The sequence below is a fragment of the Vulpes lagopus genome, chromosome 5 (assembly GCF_018345385.1).
Source record: "Vulpes lagopus strain Blue_001 chromosome 5, ASM1834538v1, whole genome shotgun sequence".
NCBI classification, from domain to species: domain Eukaryota; kingdom Metazoa; phylum Chordata; class Mammalia; order Carnivora; family Canidae; genus Vulpes; species Vulpes lagopus.
Genome location: NC_054828.1, coordinates 94,106,670 through 94,133,229, shown reverse-complemented (window position 1 = coordinate 94,133,229; position 26,560 = coordinate 94,106,670). Strand labels below are relative to the sequence as shown.

The 26,560-nt window shown below is 38.8% G+C and overlaps 1 protein-coding gene across 1 annotated transcript; it reads right to left on the bottom strand.

The window, feature by feature from the left end:
• Window positions 1-33: 33 nt before the first annotated feature.
• Window positions 34-26,560, bottom strand: KCMF1 (potassium channel modulatory factor 1). Its single transcript, XM_041755435.1, has 5 exons — window positions 26,420-26,560; window positions 11,094-11,195; window positions 8,161-8,335; window positions 5,437-5,719; window positions 34-1,670 (listed from the first exon to the last, which is right to left on the bottom strand). The coding sequence occupies exons 1-5, from the start codon at window positions 26,486-26,488 to the stop codon at window positions 1,409-1,411; spliced, it is 891 nt and encodes a 296-aa protein (XP_041611369.1). The 5' UTR covers window positions 26,489-26,560; the 3' UTR covers window positions 34-1,408.

Sequence of the window (26,560 nt, the reverse complement as noted above, 5' to 3'; positions counted from 1 at the left end):
GACTTGAGAAAGGAGAACTGGAACACGACATGATTCGGTTAAGTCTAGTTATAAATTTATCAGAAGCTGTGCGCACCTTTTTTAAAAGTCCTAAATTTACATTCCAAAAACTGCCCCCCGACCCCCAAACCCGCTGTCCCTGCCTTGGAGCTATTGTGAAAGTCTATGCACAAAAACTGAAACAGAAAATAAAAAATATCCCAGCCCCTCCAAATCCCAAAAACAAACCCAAAAAAGCTGTACATTTTTTTTTACAGATAGAATTAATAATATAGGCATATAGGTGGCATGATTCAACTAAAAGGCTTTACTTTTTATGCCAGAAAAAACCCAATAAATAAAAGGTGCTAGAATTAGCATTAAGAATTTGGTTGTGATATACTGACAAAATCTGGGAAGGCAAATCCTCAAAGCTCCCCTGATCTGATCTGTCTCAGCAAACTATGAAGCAAGTACATAAATAACGCAAAATATGATTGAGAATGTGAGATTTTTCAAAAACAAAGACAACATAATTCAGGTTAACTTTGTTGAACAGTGAATAAATGAAATTCATCTACACCTGAATAAAACATATTTAACAATTGAAAAAAATTTTAAACAACCACAACAAGTAAAAACTTTCAACACATATGAACAGGATTTGTTTCTAGGGCACACAAACGCCCTGCAGCAGATTCCGACAGTCGCTTTACTGGTGTGTCTTCTACAGATGAGTTAAAGAGACAGGCTGAGCTCCACACAGGTAGGATGACTAACAGGGCGACAGGACAGCCACACAGGGCAGAGTGCGACCCCTGGCTACGACCCCCAGACTCCGCTGCAGAGCTGGCTTTGTGCGTAGGAGGCACACAAAGAAAGGTGACTCGGGCAGACATTATTCAAAAGCTACTTCGCCATGTAATTCTTCTGCCGTGTAACCATTGAATAATGCTCAGGAAAGCTTTGGGCTTTTATGTTTGTTTAAGTTTTACTCCTTGTATTTAATTTTTTAAATAACAAGGTCACTAAAACTCATGCACGCTGCAAAAAACCTCATGCAGTAGTTAAGGTAAACCATCCAAGCAGTTTTTATTCATTAATATTCATAAATACACACAGCAGCTTCATTAGAGATTTCAATTTTCCTCTTCAGTTTGAATGTGGAGTATTAGGAGAGCCTTTTGCATGTCAAGGTACAGGAAGCAGAGATCACCCCTGCACTGCTACCTACATTTACCTGCTAGAAGTAAAAATTAGTTAAGTGGAAATGATTATCATATATATTTTCTCTCTTCCTTTGAATGTACACAATGTAACAAGAGTGACAGACCTGAAATTACAATCACCAAACAAACCCAAGATAGTTGTTGTCCACTTTCATTGGCAAATACAGCACAGAGGACATTGTCTGCGAATTGGGATGTCATCAAAGAGGAGGTGGTGGAGGCTCATTTCCTTTATTACTCTCTTTTAAATTTAGGTTTTCTAAAGCAACATCTAAAGGCATAATATCTACACAGCCCATAGCACCAAAATCGGCCATCTCCCCCCGTTCATCCTCGTCGGAGGACGAGCTCTCTTCACGCACTAAAGTAGACAGAAGGAGCTCTTGGACAAACAGGCTGCGGTCTGCGCGCTCACTTTCCATGGACTGGCGCTCCGTTTCAGACATTTTAGGATCATTCAACCTGCGTAAGTTAAAAAAAAGAGATCTCGTGGGTAAAATGCAACGAACAACAGCAGGGCTGATTTCAACAATGTCTCGTCCTGTGCCAGCTTTACAGGTGGCAAAACTCAGACCCTGAGACAGTGTTGGAACACTTGGCTCTCATCTGTCAGCTTCATTGTGTTGAGATGAATTCCCCACACCTGCAGCAACACTGTTACCCGCAGGTGCAAATCTATGCTTCTTTAACCAGGTTCAGTGAGAAAAAACACACTGAGACTTCTCACACCCCCTCCAGAAAAAAACAGTGGCAAAGATTTTTCTGAGGAGAACAAAATTTCCAATAGGTAATATGCTTGGGGATGCAGTGATTTCCTAATCAGAATGTCACCTGTGGGCAGTAAAGAGAAGGAAAGGAGTAACCCTGGTCACAAAAACTAGTGACTAGAACACTGAGCTGAAAAAATCCTCAAAGTTCCTTTGAGTTTTCTATTGTTTGCATCTAATCCCTCCCAAAATGAAGAGTTGTCCCGAAGCCTGAGAGGGCAAGAAAACACACATGGGCACACCGCGCACCCCCTCCACTTCTCCTACGGGGGAGTGAGGATCCGGCTGGATTAGCGGCCCAGGGGGCTCATCTGCTCCACACACTCAGGAGACCTGCATGATGCTGGGAGACTTGGCTCATCCGCATGGATACTGAACAGATGTGAAGAGCTGAATTCTTGTTAGTAACATGATAAATGACATAAGCAGAATTCTGCTTAGTTTCGGTTGTGATTTTATTTCTCTACATTTTTAGTGTCAAGGAAAGAAAAGACAACTAGCTGGAGCCCTGGGGGCAGGAAAAGTAACCAAACGCAGAGAAGATGGTGACAGTGCAAGGACACCCAGAGCAGGCATGCGCTTACAGGTCCCTCTCCCAGAGAAGGTACACTTCAAGCCCACGCTCTCCCATGGACAGGCACTGGCTATCTGCTGTCCTACGTAAGCTGAAAGGCGCAGGGGCATCCCAAAGTAACACTATACACTGGGCCCTTACTAAGGGTCAGGCTCTGCTGTAAGTGCTATTTGTATATATTATGTCTTAACTCTATGAATTAGGTACTATTCTTAACATTTTACAGGAAGAAGAAACTGAAGCAGAGGTTAACAGACACACTCAAAATCTCCCAGTCATTAAGCTCAAAGCCACTGAATGATTGGATCTATGGCTCAGAAACAAACAAAAAGATCTAAATTTCAGAACTTAAAGAAAGCAAAAGAATCTGGAAGGTAATTATAGAAAGCCATTAAATCCACACTGAAAGGAAATGACTGATGATATACAGAAGGCTGCCTACACAGTGAACAAACCAGACATATACAGGCTGAGGTACCCAACTCTTTGCAAGTCATTGCAACAGTACTAATTGTCTGTTTGGTTTTTTTAAGATATTATTTTTAAGTTATCTCTACATGCAATGTGGGGCTCCAATTCACAACCTCAATATTAAGAATCTCTTGCTCCATCAAACGAGCCAGCCAGGAGTTCCCCTCCCTTTTTAATGTATGCTCTACAACCAATGTGGGGCTTGAACTCATGACCTCAAGATCAAGAGTCATATGCTCTACCAACTGAGCCAGCCAGGCGCCCCATGTGAATTGGGATGCCCCATGACATTACTGGTTTTACTTTAAGGAAATAATAGAGAAAATATTTCACTTCCGAAAAGCAATAAAATCTGGTACTAGGGCTATATCTCCGAATGGGCCAAACTTTGTTTGGGTCTAGAAATAACTGCAAAGCTTATGAAGATCTTCAAACTGAGTTAGCAAAACTAGTTGACTCCATCACCAAAAGACTGAAATCTGACATAAGCACTGAAAAACACTTTTTCAAAGGTCAACAATTTTGGATCCCAAAGAAATTGTTTCTCCTCATGAATTCCAGGGCAATGTGAACAGGAACTGTCCCTGGTCAAAGAAGCCAAAGATAAGACTTAGGTCCTACATATATCATGCAATGGCTTTGTGACCAAAAACCAGGCTTTTTCTATGGAAACACTGCAGCCTTGAAGCTCTCCTGCCTTGAAGATTCATAATGCATGCTGATCTATTTACAGTTCTGAGACGCCCAACAGTAAATAAACTGCTTTTGCTAATCTTCCCCAAAATTATTCATCAGGAAAAAAACTGAACATAAGTAACTATACATGTTCCTTAGAATATATAAAGTTCCAGGGAATATTTTTTTGGAAATATTGCCTAAGGTAAATCATATGAGCCAGCATCAGATGATACAATGAGAGATGGGAAAAGTGGTCTTGCAAATTGCAAGGTACTGTGTAATGTGCTGTATCAGATGACAGAAAGGGCTCTTCAAAAAGCTACAACCAAAATCCAAGGAAGGCAGCTCAACGAATGGCTACCCATACCATGCCCTGGGAGCTGGGTGTCTGAAAGAATAATGACACAGAGAAAAACCCCAAATCAAGCCCACTGAGTTTGGAGCTAAAAAATAGGATGGGTCAAGGGTGGGAAGATGTCTTTTCCAAAGACATTCATTCCATCCACAGGTGAGTGGACTCTTGGTGGATATATACACTGTTAGTTCTCCTATTTGTGGTAGATTCCCCCACTTCAAACTTCCTCCTTAGATCCATAACAAATGATAATCATGGGAATCATTAATTGGGCCTATATTATATGCCAGATACTGAGCCAGACCATACACATACCGAAATTCCATTTCATCCTTAAAACAATTCTCTTTTCCATGAGGCAAAGCTCAGGGGCCAGCAATGACAGAACTGAGGTTAAGAGAAGTGAAGTGACTTGCCAAAGTCCAAACTAGTAAGTGGCAAACCCGAGGCTCTAGACAGGGGTCTACAAACATTTTTTATTCTGCATTCACATGTTATTTACAACTATGCATATGTACTACTGTACTAATATTTTTAAAAGTATGACATAAAAGAAATACACAGAGAAACAACATTGTCTTCTAATATCAGTTTGAAGATAACCAATACATTACACTCATCTTCTTCACTTCACAGTTTTTTACTTAAGCCCAGATCAGTCCAGGTTCATTACCGGTTAATCCTAAGTCTACTCATTACTGCTTTTTCGAAAATCCTTTATATTCTTAAAAGTCACATAAGACTCTGATAGGCTTGGGAGAGGAATATATTTAGTGGCTAATGGTAGTTTTCAGAAGCTGGTAACTCTATTCCACCCAATTGTGTATACTGTTTTTTATACCATGGTGAACTCTTTTTAAAAACTGTTACTTTTGTTTGTGGTAAATATAAGACTTTAAAGCCTTTGGAAATTCTCAGGAGAAAACCACTGTGTTATGAAATCCTCTCTTGTATCTTTTAGTATTTCATAGCTAACTGCAATTGGCAAAAAAAAAAAAAAAAAAAAAAAAAGGCAATGTTAATTATGACAGTAAATGTACTTCATGTGTCCCCAAAATGTAATGATATGGTGTCCCAGTTTTCAATCCTTTAAGGTTTCAGTTTTATGGGCAATATAAGGGAAAAAATTCACATAGGATAATAATTTACTGTTGAACAAGACCACCAGCATTCCTACTTTCTCTAAAATAATTATTACTTTTCATATTCTTGGGGAAATACTGAATATGTAATTTTGATTAGATTTAGGAGTTTTAACGGTTTGATCAAACCTCGAATCTTCAAGAACAAATACAAGGCACAACAAAAGAGAAAAGATCATTGCAGACTGCATAGTGCTAATAAAACACTCCTCAAACAAAGTTGTATTGATAAATGAACTACCTTGTTAAAAGAAATTGGGAATTCTGGATAGTTTGCTGACTGCTTTCTGTGTTAGCTGTGTTGGTTGTTGCTGTGGATTGTGTGATTGTAGTGGTGACACTGCTTGTGTTAGTACGCCGGGTTGCGTTGCGTGCGGTCTCCAGTTGTTGTCGTGCTGCCTGGGCATGCTGCCGTTCCAGCTGCAGCTGCATCTGCAGTTGTTGTAACTGAGAAGCGGAAGGGCCAGAAGAATTAAGCTGTCCTCCTGCAGAACGTCTCACTCCTGATAACTGAGATAAAAGCTCTGCCAATGGAAACGAAGGTAATTAACATCTCCTCAAATACTGTGGAAAACAAAATGCTGAAGATCACTCTTTTAGAGGAATATTAGAAATGATTGTCAACAGACAGGTATCCATGGCAACATAAAGTTTCAGCTTGGAGCATAATACCTTTTATTTTTATTTGTCCATTTTTAAGGTAATCTCTCTGCTCAACAATGGGCTTGGACTCACAACCTTTATTTTTTTTATTTTTTGGACTCACAACCTTGAGATCAAGAGTTGTATGCCCTATTAAATGAGTCAGCCAGGTGCCCCAAGAAGCTCAATGCCTTTTATTTTATTTTTTAAAGATTCTATTTTTAAGTAATCTACACTCAACATGGGGCTTGAACTAGTTGCATGCTCTAATGACTGAGCCAGCCAAGCGGCCCTCAGAATCTTTTAGGATGCCTCCTGGAGGTAGAAGCTATTGTGTATGGGGAATGCAAATACATGTCTCCACATACAATTTTTTTTGAAGTAAAATATAACAGACTGTTGCTTAATGGACTAATTTAGTCATACTTTCTCTTAGTATTTAAAAAAATTTAAGTGGATCATCTGATGGTCTGATCCTAACATAAATTCTCTCAATACAAACTCTGTGAAAGCAGGGATCAAGTCTACTGTTTATGATATTCCCAGCTCTTAGAATGGTGCCCAACACAAGTAGGCCTTTAGTATTACTTAACAATTGAATGATGATCAAAATTATATTTAAGAGGCCTGGGTCATTTCTATCTGTGACTCTTTGTACCATTCACCTTTGCCTTCTCTCTGGTACTTTCTGGTATTGCCATTTGACAGTACCAGAGTACCACTGGAGTGAGTACCACTGGCAATGCTCAGTAAGGCTGAATGGCTCCTGACCGGACAGCTTAGTTAGTGGCCTGTTATAATCCAGACGCTCTTATTTCAGTGAGGTTGTACTCATCAAGAGCAATATCCTATGTCCCCAAGTTCTCATCCAGGTAAATTGCAGGAATTGCTTTCTCCCGTCTGTGTGTGTGTCGGGGGGGGGGGGGGGGGGTTCCTCCCTACCTCACTTCCATGGAATTGATGATGGCTACCTCATAGACATTTCCTGGCTGGCAAATGCTCTTCATCATTAAAACTCATTAACAGGGTACATTTCTGTTTTCTTGCTCACTATTGCTTTATACCAGGGGTTCTTTTTTTTCTTTCTTTTTTAAAGATTTTATTTATTTATTCATGAGAGACAGAGAGAAGCAGAGACAGAGGCACAGGGAGGAGGCTCCCTGCAGGGACCCCAGAATCATGATATGAGTCAAAGGCAGATGCTCAACCACTGAGCCACCCAGGCACCCCTAGCCCAGGGGTTCTTATACCATTCTTTCATATAGTCCAACACTAAAATAAACAAATTTTCACTGACAGAAAAAAACTGCATGGAGAGAATCTCTCACTTTTGAATTCTGCTTCTGGAAATTAACTTTTAGAGCTTGCTACCAAAGACAGCATGTAAATATTCCCTTTGGATGAAGAAATATTTTTTTAAATCTCCAAAATTCAGTTTATAAGGCTTACTGCACATTCAAATGCCCAAAGCACATTTAGAATTAAGATTTTATATCTGTATGTCTGTACATTTCTAAGAACATTTTATGAGTAAAACTGTTCCTAGTTGGTATCGCAGATGTACACTTACCAGGGTTTCAGCATGTTCTGCAAGATGCATCACAACTTGCAGATGCATATTGTACCACGTGCACACATTTCAGAACTTATGCAGGCTTTCCAGGGTCTCACCACCTGGCTGTGCTTGGTGTGTCTTATAGCCCCAGGCTCTTGTGATTTCTGACCTTATATTTTGACTCTATTACTGGCTTCCTCAGTTGGCCATGTATTAAACTCATGGACTTGGCTATGAACTACATGTTCAAATGTTTTCCTTTTTTTTTTTTTTAATGTTGTTGCTTTTAAAAATAAGATTTTCCTACGCTATTAAAATATTTACTTTTCAGTATGTTCCCTAAGCATACAGTTCTCAAATCAAGGCAAGAACAGAGAAATTCCTACTCTACTTCCTTCCATGAGAAAACGTAATTCTTTAGCTTGTCCATTAGTCTTAGCATCCGTGTGCTTGTGGAGGTTGAACCATGGAATTCTGGAGGCCTTTCAACTCTGAAGTCTTTTATCATTTTCTGGAGTTTCAATGGAGGCCACGAATAGAGAACCCAGAGCCACTTCTTATTATCTTCTGCTCTAAGCACTTAAAGAAATGCTAGAATGAACTACTATATATTATCTACCTTTACCAGATTTTAGACTTATAAAATGTGGGAAAATTCTATGAATACAGAAGCATGATGAGAGACTAAAAACACAAAATCCACCAAAAACTTTTAAAGGGAGGCCCCCCTCCCTGGCCATTTCCTTTATGAACATGAAACTAACTTACCAGCTATAGGGTCCATGGCTTCCCTATTGCTTGGAGAATATGAACTCTGAGAAGAAGAAAGTCCACCAGTAGAACTGCTAGTAAAGTGCATGTTTGATCTACGAGCACGAGGACCTCCTAATCCCCGGCCAGGGTGAAACATTCTACGTACATGTCGAACACCACTCGATTCATCATAACTCCAAAGTTAAGAAAAGAACCCAAGTATTTCACAGAAAGAAAAAAAAAATCACTTGAGCCCTTGCTAGATAGACATGCATATTTCCTAAACCATAAACATTTAAAAACAGCACATTTCATTTAGAATGCAAATGTTACAACCATATCTATGAGGGCTATTAACTCTAAAAAAAGACACTCAAATATAAAGCAAAGTGTGTGTGTGTGTGTGTGTGTGTGTGTGTGTGTGTGTGCGCGCGCGCCCGCGCGCACGTGCGCGCGTGTTTTTAAAGGGGAAAAAGGTTTTCCAGGGAGGAAGAAATTTCTTCTCAGGCTCCAGCTACAATAACCAGATGCGGTGAAAGGTGCTGTCAGGTCAGATACCCACGTGAGGCATCTCCTTACTCTGACCTCGGTAAAGAATATCATATATGTTCATATTGAAGTAACCAGAATTAATAAGCATCAGTTTTAATATCTGAGGAAAGCTGTACTAATCAAATCTCAATTATCATCTGTAAAGAGAAAGGAACAGTACAAATAATTTAAATTCAGGAGTAAAAGACTCCTTTTGGTTATTAATCTATCAAGTTCTTCTTCAATGCTGCTAGAAGACAGCAGACTGGAGTTGAATTTCTTGTATAGGTGGACACACAGAGAGTAATGCCATATTTCTCAACAAAACACATGCAGCAGCCTCCCCCATCTCCTACAGCTAACTCAAACTAAAGAACATCCCGAATAGCAGACAGCTACCCAAACTCATGAAGACAATCTTGCATTTCCACAATGGCCAGCGTGTGGGAAACGCCAGCTATCATTATCATTGTAAAAGAGACTTCTCTTTCAAAGCAGCACACAGAACATCTCTAAAGTGCACAATAACTTTTTGCTGGCTTCCCAGTTCACAGCTGATGATTTTGGAGTCATTCAGGGACAGGCTGAGCAGCTCCATGAAACCCTCAGGTGCCACCAGAATGTGCACATCTCATCATGGTACTCAGGATCATGGTTTGGGTTCTACAGAAAGTGATGTTATGATCATTGTACTTTGTTTTCAAAAAGCATCTGGGTATAAAAAGTGCACTTTAGGAAGAGTTCCATCAAAACAGTTTAAAAGAAAAAAGTTCTGATGCTTATGAGGCTTCGAGAGAAACCACTCCCTCATGACAAAGTCACCATACAGCAGTACCTGAAGTACCTGAAAAATCAGTATATTTCCAGTGTTGACTACAGTGTCAACATTTTGTTTTCTAGAACCTCATGGTAATACTTGTTAGGAATCTAAAATGTAACATATGCCTTCCCTTATTCTTAATTTTGCATAATTTCATTTTCTCTTGATAACCAGAGATTCTTATAATTTCACAAAAATGGATATAGATGACATGGAATATGGATAACAATTTCACTAGAATTCCTTGAATTTGCTGAAAAAGTTCAGGATAACAGTTTGGCCTTAAGTTATTTGCCTAGCTTCTCCATGAAGATCAAGTGAAACAGGGATCAAGCATAACCCTCTGGATATTGTTGTAAGATTCTTTTATATAAAGTATGAAGCAACTCAAAGACTTAAGTATTTGTTTGCCCATCTGGGTTTTCTTACTCTCCTAAAACACACACACACACACACACACACATACTCTCACTCTCTCTCTCTCTCTCTCTCTCTCTTCATTATGCTTTCAGTGTCCTCAGCACTTAGGAGAGAGGAAAAGTGGTTTCCTCTGTTCAGTGAATACTAGCCCCTTGACTGGCTCTTGGCTCAGTCTACTGACATTCTAATTTCTTAGGTTAGTTCTGTGTCTTTATCTTTCCATTAGTTTTCTCATTTTCCCCTAATTCCGAGGGACCATATTTCCAGTTAGAAAATGAGGAGCCATCTAAGCAAGGGAGGGGAGCTGTGGGACAAGAAAATCATTGAACCAGTTTCTTCCTCAGTAGGACTAAGGTTGAATTATGATTGCCAGGAGGCAATCAAAGGAATCAGAATGAAATCTGGCAAAGAGAAAAGTTGTGAATAGCTCTTGAATTGCTTTGAACTATAATGAACACTGACATCTTTACATGAAAACAGACCCCTGTTGATAGGGGATAGTCTTAGAAAAATAATTCATAACTTGAAACAAGAAGCACAGGGTGTATAAAATTAATTACTCTGGTGGGCCGCTAACCTCTTGAAGATTATATGGAACGTCACCAGCAACTGCTGAGAGATAGACTTGCAAATGGGAAGCAGAAAAGAAAGTAGGGAAGGACTTTGGAGCTGGATCTGACCTTATGCTGTCTGACTCAGACTGGGCGGGGAATGACTGTCTCTGGAGAAGAGGACTCCAAAAGGGAAAGCAGCCCCAACATGCATCCCCACTCATAACCCACCTGTAACAGGGCAAGGCAAGAGGGCACAGGGAGAGAATGCAAATAAATCCTCTTTATATTTACTTAGATTTTAATTTATATTAGCATCTTCCTCTTTTGTAATGAAAACACCCGGCTGAAAACTTTTAACCTAGTCAGTCTTTTAAAAACAAAAAATGACTGTAATGAAGATGATGAGCAAGGCAACTTTCACTTAATGAGCGTTGTTCATGCGACAGTCATAGCATATAAAAAGAGAAATAAATTGTATCTCAACACTGAATCATTTTTAGGAAAGGTCTAATAAACTAAAATAATTTGGAGGTTAGTTTTCTTTGAGTATGTTGTCCTTAAAAATAATCAAAGTAACAAACATTACAAACAACTCTATCCCTTCTTGCCTCTTAAAAGGATATTAAATCTCTAGGGGCTCTGTGTTCAAGTGTAAGATGAGCTGCAAAGTCATCCGTGACATGATTAGGATCGCCTCCAGGTAATGCTGCACATATTGGACAAATCTGAAATGAAAGTAAAGAAAGCAGATTTAACAGATGAATATTGACCAGACATCTTTCTGGATGAATATTTTACTATAACTGAGTTTCAACCAGGCAAAAACACAGTAGAGATCCTGAACTCGTAAAAAGTAATGGAGGCCTGAATATGAACTACATCCACACCGGTACTTACACCTAAAACAGACAACCTCTCAGGGTCAGACACAACAGTTCTAAACAAACAGCTCAAACTCAAACTCTGGCAAAGCCTTCCAACAGCCTGGCCAATGCATTTGCATGGTCTAGCAAAAGACCAAAAAAAATAATAATAATAATAATTATTATTATTTTATATATATTATATAAAATTTAAGATGTACTATTTAGTGCACATTTCCATCTAAGTTCAGTCTTGAATGGCAAAGGTGGAGACATGAGCTTCCCCAAGTAAGCTAGATTTGAGGGCCAATCTTCAAATATGACAGCAAAGCTTTATTAAAACACAACTATACAGAACCAAATATTAAGACAAATTACTGATAATATGCAAATATGCTCTATAAATTCACAAATAGGGTTTCCAAGGGAAAATGGGGGATGGGAGACTATTTTTAGAACTTTATTTTCCAGAGGAATGGGAGGTGGAACAAAAAGCCAAGGAGTAGAAGACCAACTTCCCGTAAGCCTTTAGGGCAAGAGATAGGACAAAGTAGGAATAAAATGGTATGTACACAGGCTCAGGGAAGGCTTCCAAGGTTGGGAATACTGTTTTTGAAACAGCAGTTTCTTGAGAAGTGGTGAAATAGGACAAGAAGGGAAGAAATGAAGAATGAGGAACTTTCAGAGGAAAGGCCATTTTTCTTCTAGAAATCCAAATCTAAGAGTGGTAGTCAAGCCTTGAAGTATGAAGAACTTTAAAGAACAGAGCCCAGAAGAAAGGTCTGATGCAAAAGAGTACAATCAAGGGGAGCCTCTGGAAATGTACAGAGTTTTAAGCTTATGTCTGCCCAGGGATAAAAGAGCTGAGGATAGGTATGTGATTCATCTTGCCAATACATGTGTTGTGTGCCTCAATTCTTTCACTTGCAATAAAAGTTCAGGTACTCTGTTGACCTTGCTGCTTGGTCATGGCAGAGGAGAGTGGCACTGGAGATGGGGAGGCAGGGGCAAGAGGAGACTTGGAAGGCCCATACTGGGATACAGAGAGGAAAACAAATGGCTTCTCAGAGCCTAAGCCAACACAAATCCCCATCCTCTCGTGACTAGAAAGTAGGAGTCCCCTGAGAGTTTGACTCTGATTTGATCCCAGTTCCTCTGATGCTTAGTCACCTGTCCTGATTATATCTGCCTCAGGAGTCTGAGAGAGAGCCTCAAGAAAACTTCAAGATGCTTATAAGAAATAACATATAAGCATGACAGTGTGCAAAAGAAGTAGGGGGAGTCACATAGGAATGTGCCTGAGAGGGAAATGAAGAAAGAAGCAGATAGTTATGTGTGTGCCTTTCTTATATGATGCCAGAAAGTTTGTCACATTCTTGCCTTTGTCAGAGAGAAAAACAATTGTATTTTGTTCATAAGTGTACTGATTTTTTTTTTAAGTTTACTGATTATACACTCTCTTTACTGGGAATTTAGGTTTTACGGTCTGTATCACTCCCATGCTGTAACACTGCAAGGCGGTGTCTGGTACACTTATTTTATTTTCTGTATGTTTGTCTTGCCTAGTTAGATTGTCAACAGTTTTTGAGAAATGCAGGACAGTGTGATTTGTTTCTTATTTGGGAACTGTGACCAGACTTGCTTACAACAAAAAGACCAATAGGTTTGGAGAAGTAGAAACAACCACCAGTTATTAAAAAATCAAACAAATAAGCCAGCTTAGATATTTTTGAGAGTCTCCATTTGGCAACACTTAACAGGTACTGGACTATGTATATTTTTATTACAATACCACAGATTGCAAGTACAAGATTTTTATCCAAAGAAAAAATAACCATTAAGAGGAAAAGGTGCCTTTCTTCTAAGACATTTCCTTTAGGCTGACCTTCAGATAAAATGTATGTACAACTTGAACTGCAAAAAGATAGCTGTAGAAGTTTCAGTACTTTGAGGACACATGTGAATGTTCTTAGATGAGCAAAGTCTCCTTGAGAATTTGCATTCCTGGAAGGAAGACAGGACCTTTGAGATGGGGATGTGGAATTCTATTTTTCACTGGGTCTTTACTTCCACATGATGACACCTAATACCTGTTACAGAACAGGAAAATTTAACACAGAGGATAAGCTATTAACCCTAAAATTATGAGTTTGTCAACATTAATATTTATCATAATTCTATTGCCACATGATATTGTAACATCTATCACTTGAAGAAAATTCTATGTAACACATTAGCTTAACATTATGACAACTTGCCAACATTCAGGCACATTGAATTGGCATAAGTCAGTGCTTCCTGAAATTGGCTGAGTATATAATTCATCTGGACCATTTGTCAAAAATACAGTACCCTAGGCCCATGCCTGGAAACTGATTCTAGGAGATATGAAAATTTTTGTTTTTGACAAGGGTCCCAATTATCTTATAATTAGATAAATTTGGCAAATACAGCTTGAATATACAATGGTATTGAAAAATAGTAAGTATTTATTTACCCTGTGGAATGAAACATGAAATGTTCTTATACTTACTATCCCCTTGCTCAAATTTTAAATCACAGATGTCCCTGCTATTTATTTGTAGTCTTGTCTTTGCTGTTGTTCGAGTCTTCCTCTTCTGCTTCATATCACTACTGAAGCTCATCATCAGTCCCACTTTTTATCTGAACTCCTTTGGAAGCCTTTATCAATGTACTGAGATTAAATCCCATGCCAAAAACATAACAGAGTTTCCAATTTTCCATGTGGTCCCAGTGCATGACTGCCAGAAAGCAACCAGTCAACGTGGATTCTTTCTTTCTTTTTTTTTTTTAAAGATTTATTTATTTATTTATTTATTTATTTGAGAAAGAGAGAGTGTATGAGTGAGTGTGTGCGAGCATGGGGAGGGGCAGGGGGAAGAGAGAAGCTTAAGCAGATTCCACGAAGAGAGTAGAGTAGAGCCTGATGTCGGGCTTGATCTCACAACCGAGATCAGGACCTGAGCTGAAACCAAGAGTTGGATGCTTAACTGACTGACCCACCTAGGGACCCCAGTCAGTGTGGATTCTTAACACAGGTAGTTACCAGTATCTAGACCACACCTTCTGAAGTCATTATTTCACATCAGCCAGGTCAGTACTACATTTATACATTTTTTTCCCCTGTGACAGGTTATATCCATAAAAAAAAAAAAAATCTAAAATCAGCACGCTTGATTTTTGTTAATTAATTAATTTAGATTTTATTTATTCATGAGAAACACACACACACATACAGAGGCAGAGACATAGACAGAGGAGAAGCAGGCTCCATCCAGGAAGCCTGATGTGGGACTCAATCCCAGGACTCTAGGATCACGCTCTGGGCCGAAGGCAGGTGCCAAACCGCTGAGCCACCCAGGATCCCCTTGATTTTTGTTTTTAAACAAGAACTCCATACTAGTCTAAGGCAAGTCCACATTCCTGCAGTCTCTTTTTTGAATTCATACAATCAGGGTGAGGATATGCTCTGGCTACTGTGTAGCACTTCAAAAACAACAACTGAAGACTTAGGTTCTCATAATGTGATGAGTTTTTTTTTTTTTTTTAATAAGTTTCACAACCTATCCAAGTTTCTCTCTCTCTCTCACACACACACACAACCTATCCAAGTTTTTCTCTCTCTCTCTCTTTTTAAACAAACAGCTCTTTTTAAAGATTTTATTTTTTATTTCTCTTTTTAAAGATTTTATTATTCATTCGTGAGAGACATAAAGGCAGAGACATAGGCATTAGGAGAAGTAGGCTCCCTCCGAGGAGCCCAACGTGGGACTCAATCCAAGGATTCAGAGATCACACTCTGAGCTGAAGGTAGACACTCAACTACTGTGCACCTAGGTGCCCCCCTATTCAAGTTTCTTGCCCATTCTGTTCACTGCTACAGAAAAATGCATTTTTAAAAACTGCCTATCTGACCCACATATAAAGTGGTTTTACCTGAAGCTAGACTGCAGTACTACAGAGATGGGTCTTGCACCAACATCATTCAGCACCAAGGAGCTACACTGGTTTTTTACCGTGAGGCTGACCCACTTTGAAGCATCATTCTCCCAGACCACTTGAAACTGCCCTTGAACTCTAATTCTGGGACACTATGCTTCTTGTTAACTGCAATCACTTTAAGATAAATAACTGCCTTGGCAATTGGTATTTCTTGACTAGGTTTCTGGATCACAAACTTGATAAACTCATTTATTTCTTTTATCTGACAAATTTTAGATCTATGAGAAACATTTTCTTTTGAGTATTTGTTCAAAAGCTGTGATTTCCCTATAGCATCTTCTATTGTTCCTTTCTGATTAACACCAAATGTTTGATGCATTATTTCTCTGGCAAATGTGATCTTATTATGGCAGCACAGCTTCTTTGTAATTTCTTTTTTGGGCCCTTTTTTAGATTCATTTTCATCCACACAATCATTCTGAATAGGTTCATCCTGTCTCAAAAGAACTACAGAATCGCTCATATCCTCTATCCTTCCATTCCCAAATAATAGCCTATATGGCATGATGATGGAGAAAGTAATGCTATTCCGCTGTACAAATGCCAGACCTTCTCTTTACTGTCCACCAAACCAAGTGAACAAATGTCTGACTTTAACAGTTCTCTAGTATCTGGCCTTACTCAGCTGATTCCATTTTATTTCCCACTATTTCCCATAACCTTCAATGTCTTACCATACTTTCTACCTCTACATTTCTTAACACATCTTAATTCATGTTGTCTCTTCCCTCTGAATAATGCCATTCTTTCCGGTTCTATCCACTTTTTGAAATCATGCCCATTTTTCAAGGCCTATGTAAAGTCAAAAAACCCTGACTCTTTCCTGCGTTACTCTCCAGCTGTGTGAGATAAGTTAGTTTGGTCTTTAGAAGGCCATAAAGTCTTGTGTGGGTTGAGGCCGTGTTCTAAAGTTATGGTGACAGCTGTTGTGCCCTACTCCAAGAATTTAGGCATTTTAGAAAGCAATACTTCATACTTTACATATTAAATGTAATGTTCTTGGTTAATACTTGGAGACATATTCAGAAGTCATGAACGTTTATCTTGAGAAATGCCAGTAAGTATCTCCCTTGCCATGCCATCCTTCATAACTGACCCAGGAATGATCTAGAACACTTTCTTCTGACATTATCTTTCTGAGGGCGAAGTGGGGTAAAGTACATGTTGTGTTCCCTTCACCCTTTTCCTGTTTTACAACTAACAAGTCAATTTCTCTCAGGCACCCACATTTCTTCTCACATAAAGTTCTGTGGCCCTAACTTTCCTGTTTCTTTACATTTTTTCAGTCCTCACCTGAACATTCCCTTCTCCTTTTTCTCATTCCTTGTTCCTTTTCTCTAAACAGCTGTGGATCAAATTATGAACTTAATCATGGCTGAAAAGATTAAAGGTATTGCTCTCATATCTGAGGAGTTACAAGTTCTAGAGCAAAATTCCAAGATATGGTGAAGTCTGGGTGCTGAGTCAGTTAAGCGTCTGACTCTTGATTAAGGCTCAGGTCATGAGATGGAACCCTGAGTTGGGCTCCATGCTCAGCAGGGAGTCTGCTTGAGATTCTTTCCCTACTTATACTAATTAACTAACTAACTAAATTCTTAAAAGAAAAAAAAAAAGATGTAGTGAAGAATCACTGGCATAGCTCTGCTGCCTTCAGAAAAGCTGTTTATTTATTCATCCTTATGCAAGTCTGCCCCACCTGCCAAACACACACACACACACACACACCCCAAAAGCACAAGAAAGATAAAAACACAATACAATCTCAAGTCAAATTTCCTCTGTTGTTTAATAGCAAACAAACTTTCTAATACGAGGTTACACAGGCTTTCCCTATGCTAGTTTGAAATCAAAGTTCACCATATGATGAGCTCTGCCAACCTATATGCTTACTGTGCTTGGAGTTTCAGGCTAGGTGTTCAAAGGACATTTACAAAAATAGCTTCTTTTTTTTTTTTTAAGATTTTATTTATTTATTCATAGAGATGCAGAGAGAGAGAGAAAGAGGGGGAGGGGGGCAGAGAGAGAAGAGGCTCCATGCAGAGAGCCTGACGTGGGACTCGATCCAGGGTCTCCAGGATCACGCCCTGGGCTTCAGCGGTGCTAAACCGCTGTGCCACTGGGGCTGCCCCCAAAATAGCTTCTTTTTAAGTTGGGGTCGTCTTTTTTTTTATGCTACATATGTAGGCTATATAGATTTAAATGAAAACATGTAAACAAAGCCTAGTGAATACTGTTTAAGATGCAGGCACCTTCTGGAACTGCAATAAGCACAATTTCTCTTGTACTACTCTTTACAACTGCATCCTGATTTCCAGTTAAAGGATCTATGTCATGAAGTTAATTAAAGTCCTCACTGGTTAAATCTGTAATACTGTATGATTTTGTTACTATGGATTCACTAATAATTCATTAAGTAATTACTGAGCATCAATTCAGTGTTCACTTAATATTTTGGGTTATAAAATCACCAAGAAATGAAGATAGTGAATTGGCCAAGAAGTGAGCAATGGTGAACCTGCCACCATTCAAGTTCAAGTGAATTTCATCTCTTAAAAATTGTGATGTATTTCTCATTATGTATTCAAACTGGTTTACACTTCATGTCTCATCTTTTGAAGGGCTCTTAAACTCAGCTCTAGAAATATCCCAGGCTTGTTCTGTTAGGCAGATTTTTCTGATCACTTGCAGTATAATGGGGTGTTTTTATTTTTATTTTTTTAAAAAGATTTTATTTATTCATGAGAGACACAGAGAGAGGCAGAGACATAGGCAGAGGGAGAAGAGGCTCCCCTTGGGGAGCATGATGTGGGACTCGATCCCAGGATCCCGGGATCATGATCTGAGCCAAAGGCAGACGCTCAACCACTGAGCCTTTTAACAAGAGTTTTTAACAAGAGTTTCTTTTACTGAAAAAGTGATGATCCAAAAATAACTATTAGAATTTAAAGCCAAGACACATAAAAAACCTTCACATGCAGAGTAGATTAGAGTTAATGCTGGAGCTTTGCTTTGATGATATATACAAAGCACTACTGGAAAATCTATGCTACATGGTCAGTAAAGTCCTTTTGGGCCTTCTAGAACTACCTAAGTTGTCACCTTAGCCATCCAGTTTGCCAATACAGATATATGACTTCCAAGATTTGATTGAACACACTGTTCAAACTGTATTATAATCTAATTTTTGTTATTGCAGTGGAACACTGAAATTAACTTAAAAAAAGAGCAGTATTTAGAATTTAGAGTTTTTGCTATATACAAAAGTTTTAAGTTCCTTACATTTTTACACATGACTTAAAAGTCCTAAATAGGGGATCCCTGGATGGCTCAACGGTTTAGCACCTGCCTTTGCCCCAGGGCATGATCCTGGAGTCCCGGGATCGAATCCTGCGTTGGGCTCCCGGCATGGAGCCTGCTTCTCCCTCTGCCTGTGTCTCTGCCTCTCTCTCTCTTTCTTTCTATGTCTATCATGAATAAATTAAAAAAAAAAAATCTTTAAAAAAAAGCCCTAAATAATGAAGTTTGGGTTTTTAAAATGTTATTTATTTACATTTTAAAATTTTCTAAGTAATCTCTACACCCAACATAGGGCTCAAACCCACAACTTTGAGATCAAGAGCTCCATGCTCTATCAACTGAGCCAGCTAGGTGCTTCCTTAAATTTTTTTTTTTTAAGGCAGAAATTTAAATTATATGTGTATGCTGATGTTCTGGGAATTCACAAAACCATAATTCACTCTAGATAGGGCCAGGGAGACAGTGCCTTAAAGCAAGCAACAATGTTTGTGAAGAATCAGAAATAAACTCTACTTTAGTGGGCTTATTTTGTTTACAGTGAGTTGAAGTTAGAGTCTGACAAGGACAGAAGCTTTGTCTGTTTCTCTTCTCAAGGGCATAACCCTTTGTCAAGTGATGCCAAGTTTGCTAGAGCTTCCTAGAAAAAAATGACCTCAGCTATGAATACCAGGACTGGAGTTTTCAAGTAATTTTCTTAACCAGTTTTGTTTTTTATCTAAGAGACAGGTTAGGAAAAGAAGGGATGGTGGAAGAAGAAGAGACAAGGCTGAAACCTGCTTAAAGAACTTCTGAGCCACCTTGTAATTTGCCAACTGTTGCCGGAGAGCTCCATCTTTATGCCATTTTCCTTACAAGTCTTCCTACAAACCCTGCAAAACATTTCTTTGAATTGAAATTAGCTGTCTGGACAATGAACTAGACAATCCAGTATTTCATAGGACAAAGAAGAAACCAGATCAGTGGCTAAAGAAAATAAATTCAAAATAAATGTATCTAACAACTACTTTCTTAGCCACTGCTCTCCTTCACATTAAGCATTGTTTCCATTCAGAAAACTTCCTGTCTCCCTTCCCCTACAGGATTTTTTTTAAAAGATTTTATTTACTTATTCATGAGAGACACACAGAGAGAGAAGCAAACATAAGCAGAGGGAGAATCAGGCTCCCTGTGGGGAGACTGATGCAGGACTTGATCCAGAGACCCCGGGATAAAGCCCTGAACAGACGCTCAACCACTGAGCCACCCAGGTGCTCCCCAGTACAGGATTTTCATTCAACTTCAACATAGAAGAAGAAGGTAGAAAGTAATGAAAAGTCTACCCAGAGATAACAACGTATTCTCAAATACCAGGCACACCTTTCTAGAAAAGCTATTATCTCATTTTCTCAGTAATTTCCTTCTTGATTTTCATATTATCTTATGAAACTTATTTCTCATAGAAACATCTTTTTAAAAATACCATAATTCATGCATAAAGGATCATCCCAAAACAAATCTGGGACCCCTAAAGAATCTCCTATCACTTCCTTCCCTGTTCACAAGCTGAGATACTAATGGCTGTATCACCCTTAAAATTGAAAGTACTGGGGCAACCTGGGTGGCTCAGTATTTGAGCGCCTGCCTTCGGCTCCGCGCATGATCCCAGGGTCCTGGGATCAAGTCCCACATCAGGCTTCCTGAAGGAAGCCTGCTTTTCCCTCTCCCTATGTCTCCACCTCTCTCTCTCTCTGTGTCTCTCATTATAAATAAATAAAAAAATCTTAAAATTGAAAGTACTATGATCTGATTTTAAACAAGTGTTTAAAGTAACTATTATTTTAAAAACATGCAAAGACAGCCAACAGCTAAAGACAGGAAAAAGCGATTTATAAAATAGAAAGTATTTTGAGTCAAAAGTAATGAAAAGCACAAATGACAAAAGTACCAAATCCTAATCTTCCACAAATCTCTTTAGCTGAATGCAGCTGAGTAGTGGCAATATGGTGGCCTATAGCAACTATACTTTTCAAATCCTATGTTTCTCCCCTATTATTAAATAAAACACCCTTCTTAGTTCACAGAAAAGCAGAGAAAATCCAATTGCATTCTTTGATAAAGAAGAATGCAAGCAGTAAAAGTCAAAGCCTTTTTTTTTCTTTTAATGTGTATTTGGCTTTTAAATGCTTACCTTTCCTGATTACCTGGTTAAAAGGGTAAACAAGGGAATTATGATATTTAAGAAAGTGTATAAAATTAGGTTAGAAGATTTGTAAAAATTGTAATTCACTCCACCATTATTGTTCCTAATAAGGAAATAAACGTGTTGGGAAGTTCTGTAGAACTACGTATTAAAATGGTCTCTCAATGAAATACAGATATAGATGATCTAGTCTTAAAAGTCTTACAATTTAAAACATATGTCACTTCTCATAGTCTTCATGCATAAGTCATATCCATCAATGTTAATATGGTTTGCAGATTTGATCTAATACTTTCCTGCTTATTTAATTTAGAGATCAAGGGCAGTCCAGGTGGCTCAGCAGTTTAGCGCCGCCTTCAGCCCAGGGCCTGATCCTGGAGACCCGGGCTTGAGTCCCATATTGGGCTCCCTGCATGGAGCCTGCTTTTCCCTCTGCCTGTGTCTCTGCCTCTCTCTCTCTCCTCTCTGTGTTTCTCATGAATAAATAAATACATCTGTTTTTTTAAAAAAAAGATTTAATTTAGAGATCAAATGTATCTAATTGTTGGTACACAAATTGCCACAACAATGATAATTTCTATTCTGTGCTCTATGACATTCAACAACTTTCTAAATAAATTATCAGCTAAATCTGATATATTAATGATCTGAATCATTTAACAAAATTTAAAGGTTCTCTTATGATATCATTTTTCTCCATAGGAATTCTTGTTTCTGGGGGATCCCTGGGTGGTGCAGGGGTTTGGCGCCTGCCTTTGGCCCAGGGCACGATTCTGGAGACCCGGGATCGAATCCCACATCGGGCTCCTGGTGCATGGAGCCTGCTTCTCCCTCTGCCTGTGTCTCTGCCTCTCTCTCTCTCTCTGTGTGACTACCATAAATAAATAAAAAATACCTTTAAAAAAAAAAAAAAAAGGAATTCTTGTTTCTAAAGTTTATGTATAAAAAAATTAAATAAATAAAGTTTATGTATGAGGACGCCTGGGTGGCTCAGTGGTTGAGCGCCTGCCTTGGGCCCAGGGTGTGATCCTGGCATCCTAGGATCGAGTACCACATCAGGCTCTCTGTATGGAGCCTGCTCCTCTCTCTGCCTATGTCTCTGCCTCTCTCTGTGTGTCTTTCATGAATAAATAAAATCTTTAAAAAGTAAAAGTTAATAAAAATAAAGTTTATGTATGTATGTATGTAATCTCTATAACCCAACATAGGGCTCAGACTCACAACCCTGAGATCCAGAGTCACATGCTCTTCTGATTGAGCCAGCCAGGCACTCCAAGAGTTATTGTTCAAAATAATAATATTCCCAGATTATGGAAAATTTTGAAAATCATTCTTCTTGATTTTTTTTTTTAAGATTTTATTTATTTATTCATAGAGATGCAGAGAGAGAGAGAGGCAGAGACACAGGCAGAGGGAGAAGCAGGCTCCATGCAGAGAGCCTGACGTGGGACTCGATCCAGGGTCTCCAGGATCACGCCCTGGGCTGCAGGCGGTGCCAAACCACTGTGCCACCGGGGCTGCCCTTGATTTTTATTTCTTATAAATGCAACACAGTACAACCACGCTATTTCAAATATATTTCATTCTGTTATAAACACATCTAGGTCTTCATTAAAAAGGGAGGGAAATGTATCATTAACATAACTGAAGAGCACTTAAACACTGGACACTACCCTAACCCCCTTTCTGGAGAATAACGAAAATGAGTAAATACATCAAATGAAAAACAGCAAAAATTTTCCAGCAATGACCTATTAGAGCACAGCCATTAATTATGAACAGAGTAGTTATGTTCATAATTTCTGGAAGTGAGAAGAAAATGTTGGTAAACCAAAAAGTGCTTTTATCTTTTAAGAATATTCTATAGATTAATTACAAGAGATTTACTAAGCAAAAAGTGAAAGATTAACTACATATCATTAATGAAACCTAGCAGAATGTTTCACCTAAAAACAACAACAAAATCCCTGAAGGCTTTCTAATTAGCTGGAGTGCAAGCTCAAATGTAAGATTTAAGAAAAATTTCAGGAATCATTTCTCTTTTATTTATTTTATTTTTTTATTTTTTTAGGAATCATTTCTCAATGCCCTTTTATGTTCGAAGAAGTTTTTCTATCTACTATGTTCTTCCACCAACCTAACACTTCCCGATAATCCTTTGTATTTATAATCCCATTTGACCACAACTGCTCACTTCTACTACCAGGTTGATGGATTTTTAAGTTACATACTGTGCTACTTCCCCTTGTAATTCTTCCCATAACCAAAATCTTGTTAGTTGTCTCAATCTAGCAAATCTCATTATAACTTTGAAGGATTTTAAGAACTTGTGCTTAATGTAAAAATCACAGTGCTTATTATATTTGGTATTTACATCAAGACTCCTGAGATTTGGGCAGCCCCAGTGGCGCAGCAGTTTAGCACCGCCTGCAGCCGACGGCACGATCCTGGAGACCCGGGATCGAGTCCCATGTCAGGCTCCCTGCATGGAGCCTGCTTCTCCCTCTGCCTGTGTGTCTGCCTCTCTCTCTCTCTTGCTCTGTATCTCTTGTGAGTAAATAAAATAAAATCTTAAAAAAAAAAAAAAAGACTCCTGAGAGTAAAAAAACAAAAAAAAGACTCCTGAGATTATACCCAATCCACTTATTACATTTTTAGCTAGTAATCACCTTCACTATACATTCAATGTCAGATGTTTTTCACAGTATCTGGTTTTGAATGGTCCCCTCCATACCCTCAAAATCAAGTTTTTTGAGTAATTGGAAATTAATCTTAAGAAGGGAGGGATAGGGATCCCTGGGTGGCGCAGCGGTTTGGCGCCTGCCTTTGGCCCGGGGCGCGATCCTGGAGACCCAGGATCGAATCCCATGTCGGGCTCCCGGTGCATGGAGCCTGCTTCTCCCTCTGCCTATGTCTCTGCTTCTCTCTCTCTCTCACTGTGTGCCTATCATAAATAAATACAATTAAAAAAAAAAAAAAAAGAAGGGAGGGATATCATAGTTTGAGGTCTTAGAGTCCCTAGTCGAAAAAGGAAACAGAAAAATACAGACAAGATTACAAAGTTGCCTACAAAGTTGTTTTGAAAATTCATCTTCAGTAGACTTTCTTGCTGGCTGTGTCAGGTATCAGTAAATGCTTAATAGTGATGACAATGATATCTCAATGACATAGCCTCTTGCCCCTAAATGTTCCAAATGGATGCTGGTTAGAGGAGTGAAATCCTTAAGTCCTCTACAAAGATACAAAGTGGTGGCCTAGAGGACACATGCAGGAAACACAGTGGCAAAAGCAAGATAGCACACTGAGCACTCAGAAAATGTAAACAGGAATAGAAAAAGAGGTACGGTTAGTTGTTATGGAATACAGTCCCCCCACCCCCACCCCAAATGACATGAGTTACTCTTGAACTTCAGATTTTTTCCATGTTTGACTAACCAAGACTTTGGCAAAACGCTGGGGGTGAGGGATAGGGTGAGAGGGGACACCTAGTAATAGCCCCTGGATATTTATATATAACTGGAACATTATTAGAGCTGATAACATGCTCCACATGTATTCAGAGAGCTACTTAAAATATTTAATAATTGGGGTGTCATACTCTTTCAGAACGGACACTAGTCAGTAAGCCACATGTACTGCCAGCCCTGGATGGAGGAGATGACTCACATGATTTGAGGAAGAGAAAAAAACTCTGTACCTTCCTATCAAAGATTCTTGTTTGCTTGCCATTTTTCATTTGAAATGCATGGGTGGAAATAAGGGGCAGAAGCAGTGTTCATGCAGACTAAGGCCCCATGAGGAGGGAGCAAACCTTAAAATGCTCCACCAATATCAATCTAAACACAGTAAGGCCATTGTCCTGAGCTATACACCAAAAGCCTGGAAACTCAATAAAGGCGCATACTGAACATAACTTCTGAGAGAGAGATCACGAAACCACTTGTGGGTGGCAAGTATTTAACTTTCAAACTGTGGATCAGGTATAGAGGAGTATAAACAAATTTTGAGTATTTACTCTCAGGAAAAAGATAAAGGCAAAGCTGCTGAGGCAGAGCTACTGATTCTTATTTTAAAAAAGTAGTTTTAAAAAAAAAAAAAAAAAAAGTAGTTTTTTATTCATTGAAAGGACTTAACTTTCTGCTAGCTTCTCTAATTTGGGATTTGGAAAACACTAGCTGTCCTGTCTGGGTGGGATCTACTGCCTAGTAATGATTTTAAGAATGCCTGGTTCAGTAAGAAAAACCCTTCCCTATTGTATCTAGGCAAATAAAGTTCCCAAACCTAACAGAAATTAAGTCAAGAAGAAATTATTCCAAATTTCCCACAACAACCAGGACAGAGATGCAATCAAGTCCAGATTCCTCATGCTGGTACCTGGCACTGTACCAAAAGGAAGCAAAGTCACCTTTACAAAATAAGAACAAATTAAGAACAGTAGTAAAATGTGACAACGGTATTCTGAGGCTGCAAGATGGTGCAAGATGAAAGCAGTTCTGAGCTGTTAGACAGTAAAATTTGGCTTGAGGACAACATAATGTAAATTTACCAAATGTCTGAACTATATATCTTCTAAGCAAATTTAAGCACCAAACTAAGGAGTGTAAATGGGAATAGAAGTGAACCTGTATTCTCACAGCTGTTAATTGTAGAGCTGTAGCAGAGATAAAATAGGGCAGTCAGTAAGTAGGGACTCTATAACCCAGAGGGACTCTGGCTGAGTTCAAACACCTGGCCTTGCCCTTTAGTAGCTATATGTCTTTGGACACACTATTTCTCTTGAGTTTCAGCTGATTTGCTTTGAGTACATTTAGGCGCTGATTAGTTGATGCAATATGCAATTGCCTGTGCCAAAATTGTCCAAATTCTAGACCTACAGTTCCATCTCTCATATCTCACTTTATCTATTGCCAATAGTAAAGGGAGGAAATGGGACTTTTTTGGGTACCCTTTATCATTTCTTAAAAGTTGAATATATGCTGACTCAAATGTCAAGTAAAATATCCAAAAAGCTTTCAAGGCAAAATTTTCTTTGCACATTATTTTGGGTCCTTGGTTTTTAGTCATTAGAAAAGATTAGAGTAGGAGGAACTTCTAGGGACCTTAGAGCTTTGACATACGAAGCAAGAGCTTTGACCTGATAAAAACCAAGTGATATGTTACAATGAGATGTGACAACAGATTACACTTAATGACTTAAGATTTAAAAATCTCCTTATGAAGGTTTCCTTGTAGAAGAGAAATTAAGCAGGTAGGAAGAATACTCTAAAAAGACCTGTGCTGCAGATTGGGGTGCTTTTCACCTGTTCACAGTGCATTTGCTAAGGGTTCCTGAATTTGGTCAAGATTCTACATTGTGCTTCTAGCAATAGGGTAAGAATGGCTAGTGTGAACAAATGAAGCATGTTTTCTTGCATTCATGCAGCCTCCTAGGATGTATAAAACTTGCTGTTAAAAGATAATTTTAATAATTATTATGCCAACAGTATTGGTACACTTAGGAGGAGACAGATGACAGTGACCTAGCTTTATTTTTATAGAAATAATGTGCTTTAACATGTCCTTTTCAATACAAGGCTGCTTCACTTACCACTTCTGTTGATGTTTCTGCATGTTCAGAAGTAACATGTTCTTGAAGAGATGTCTCCGTATAGCCCATTTTTCCACAATAGGGACAAGTAAAAGACTGTGGCTGCTCTACAGAGAAAGCTTCTCCACCATAGTACAAATC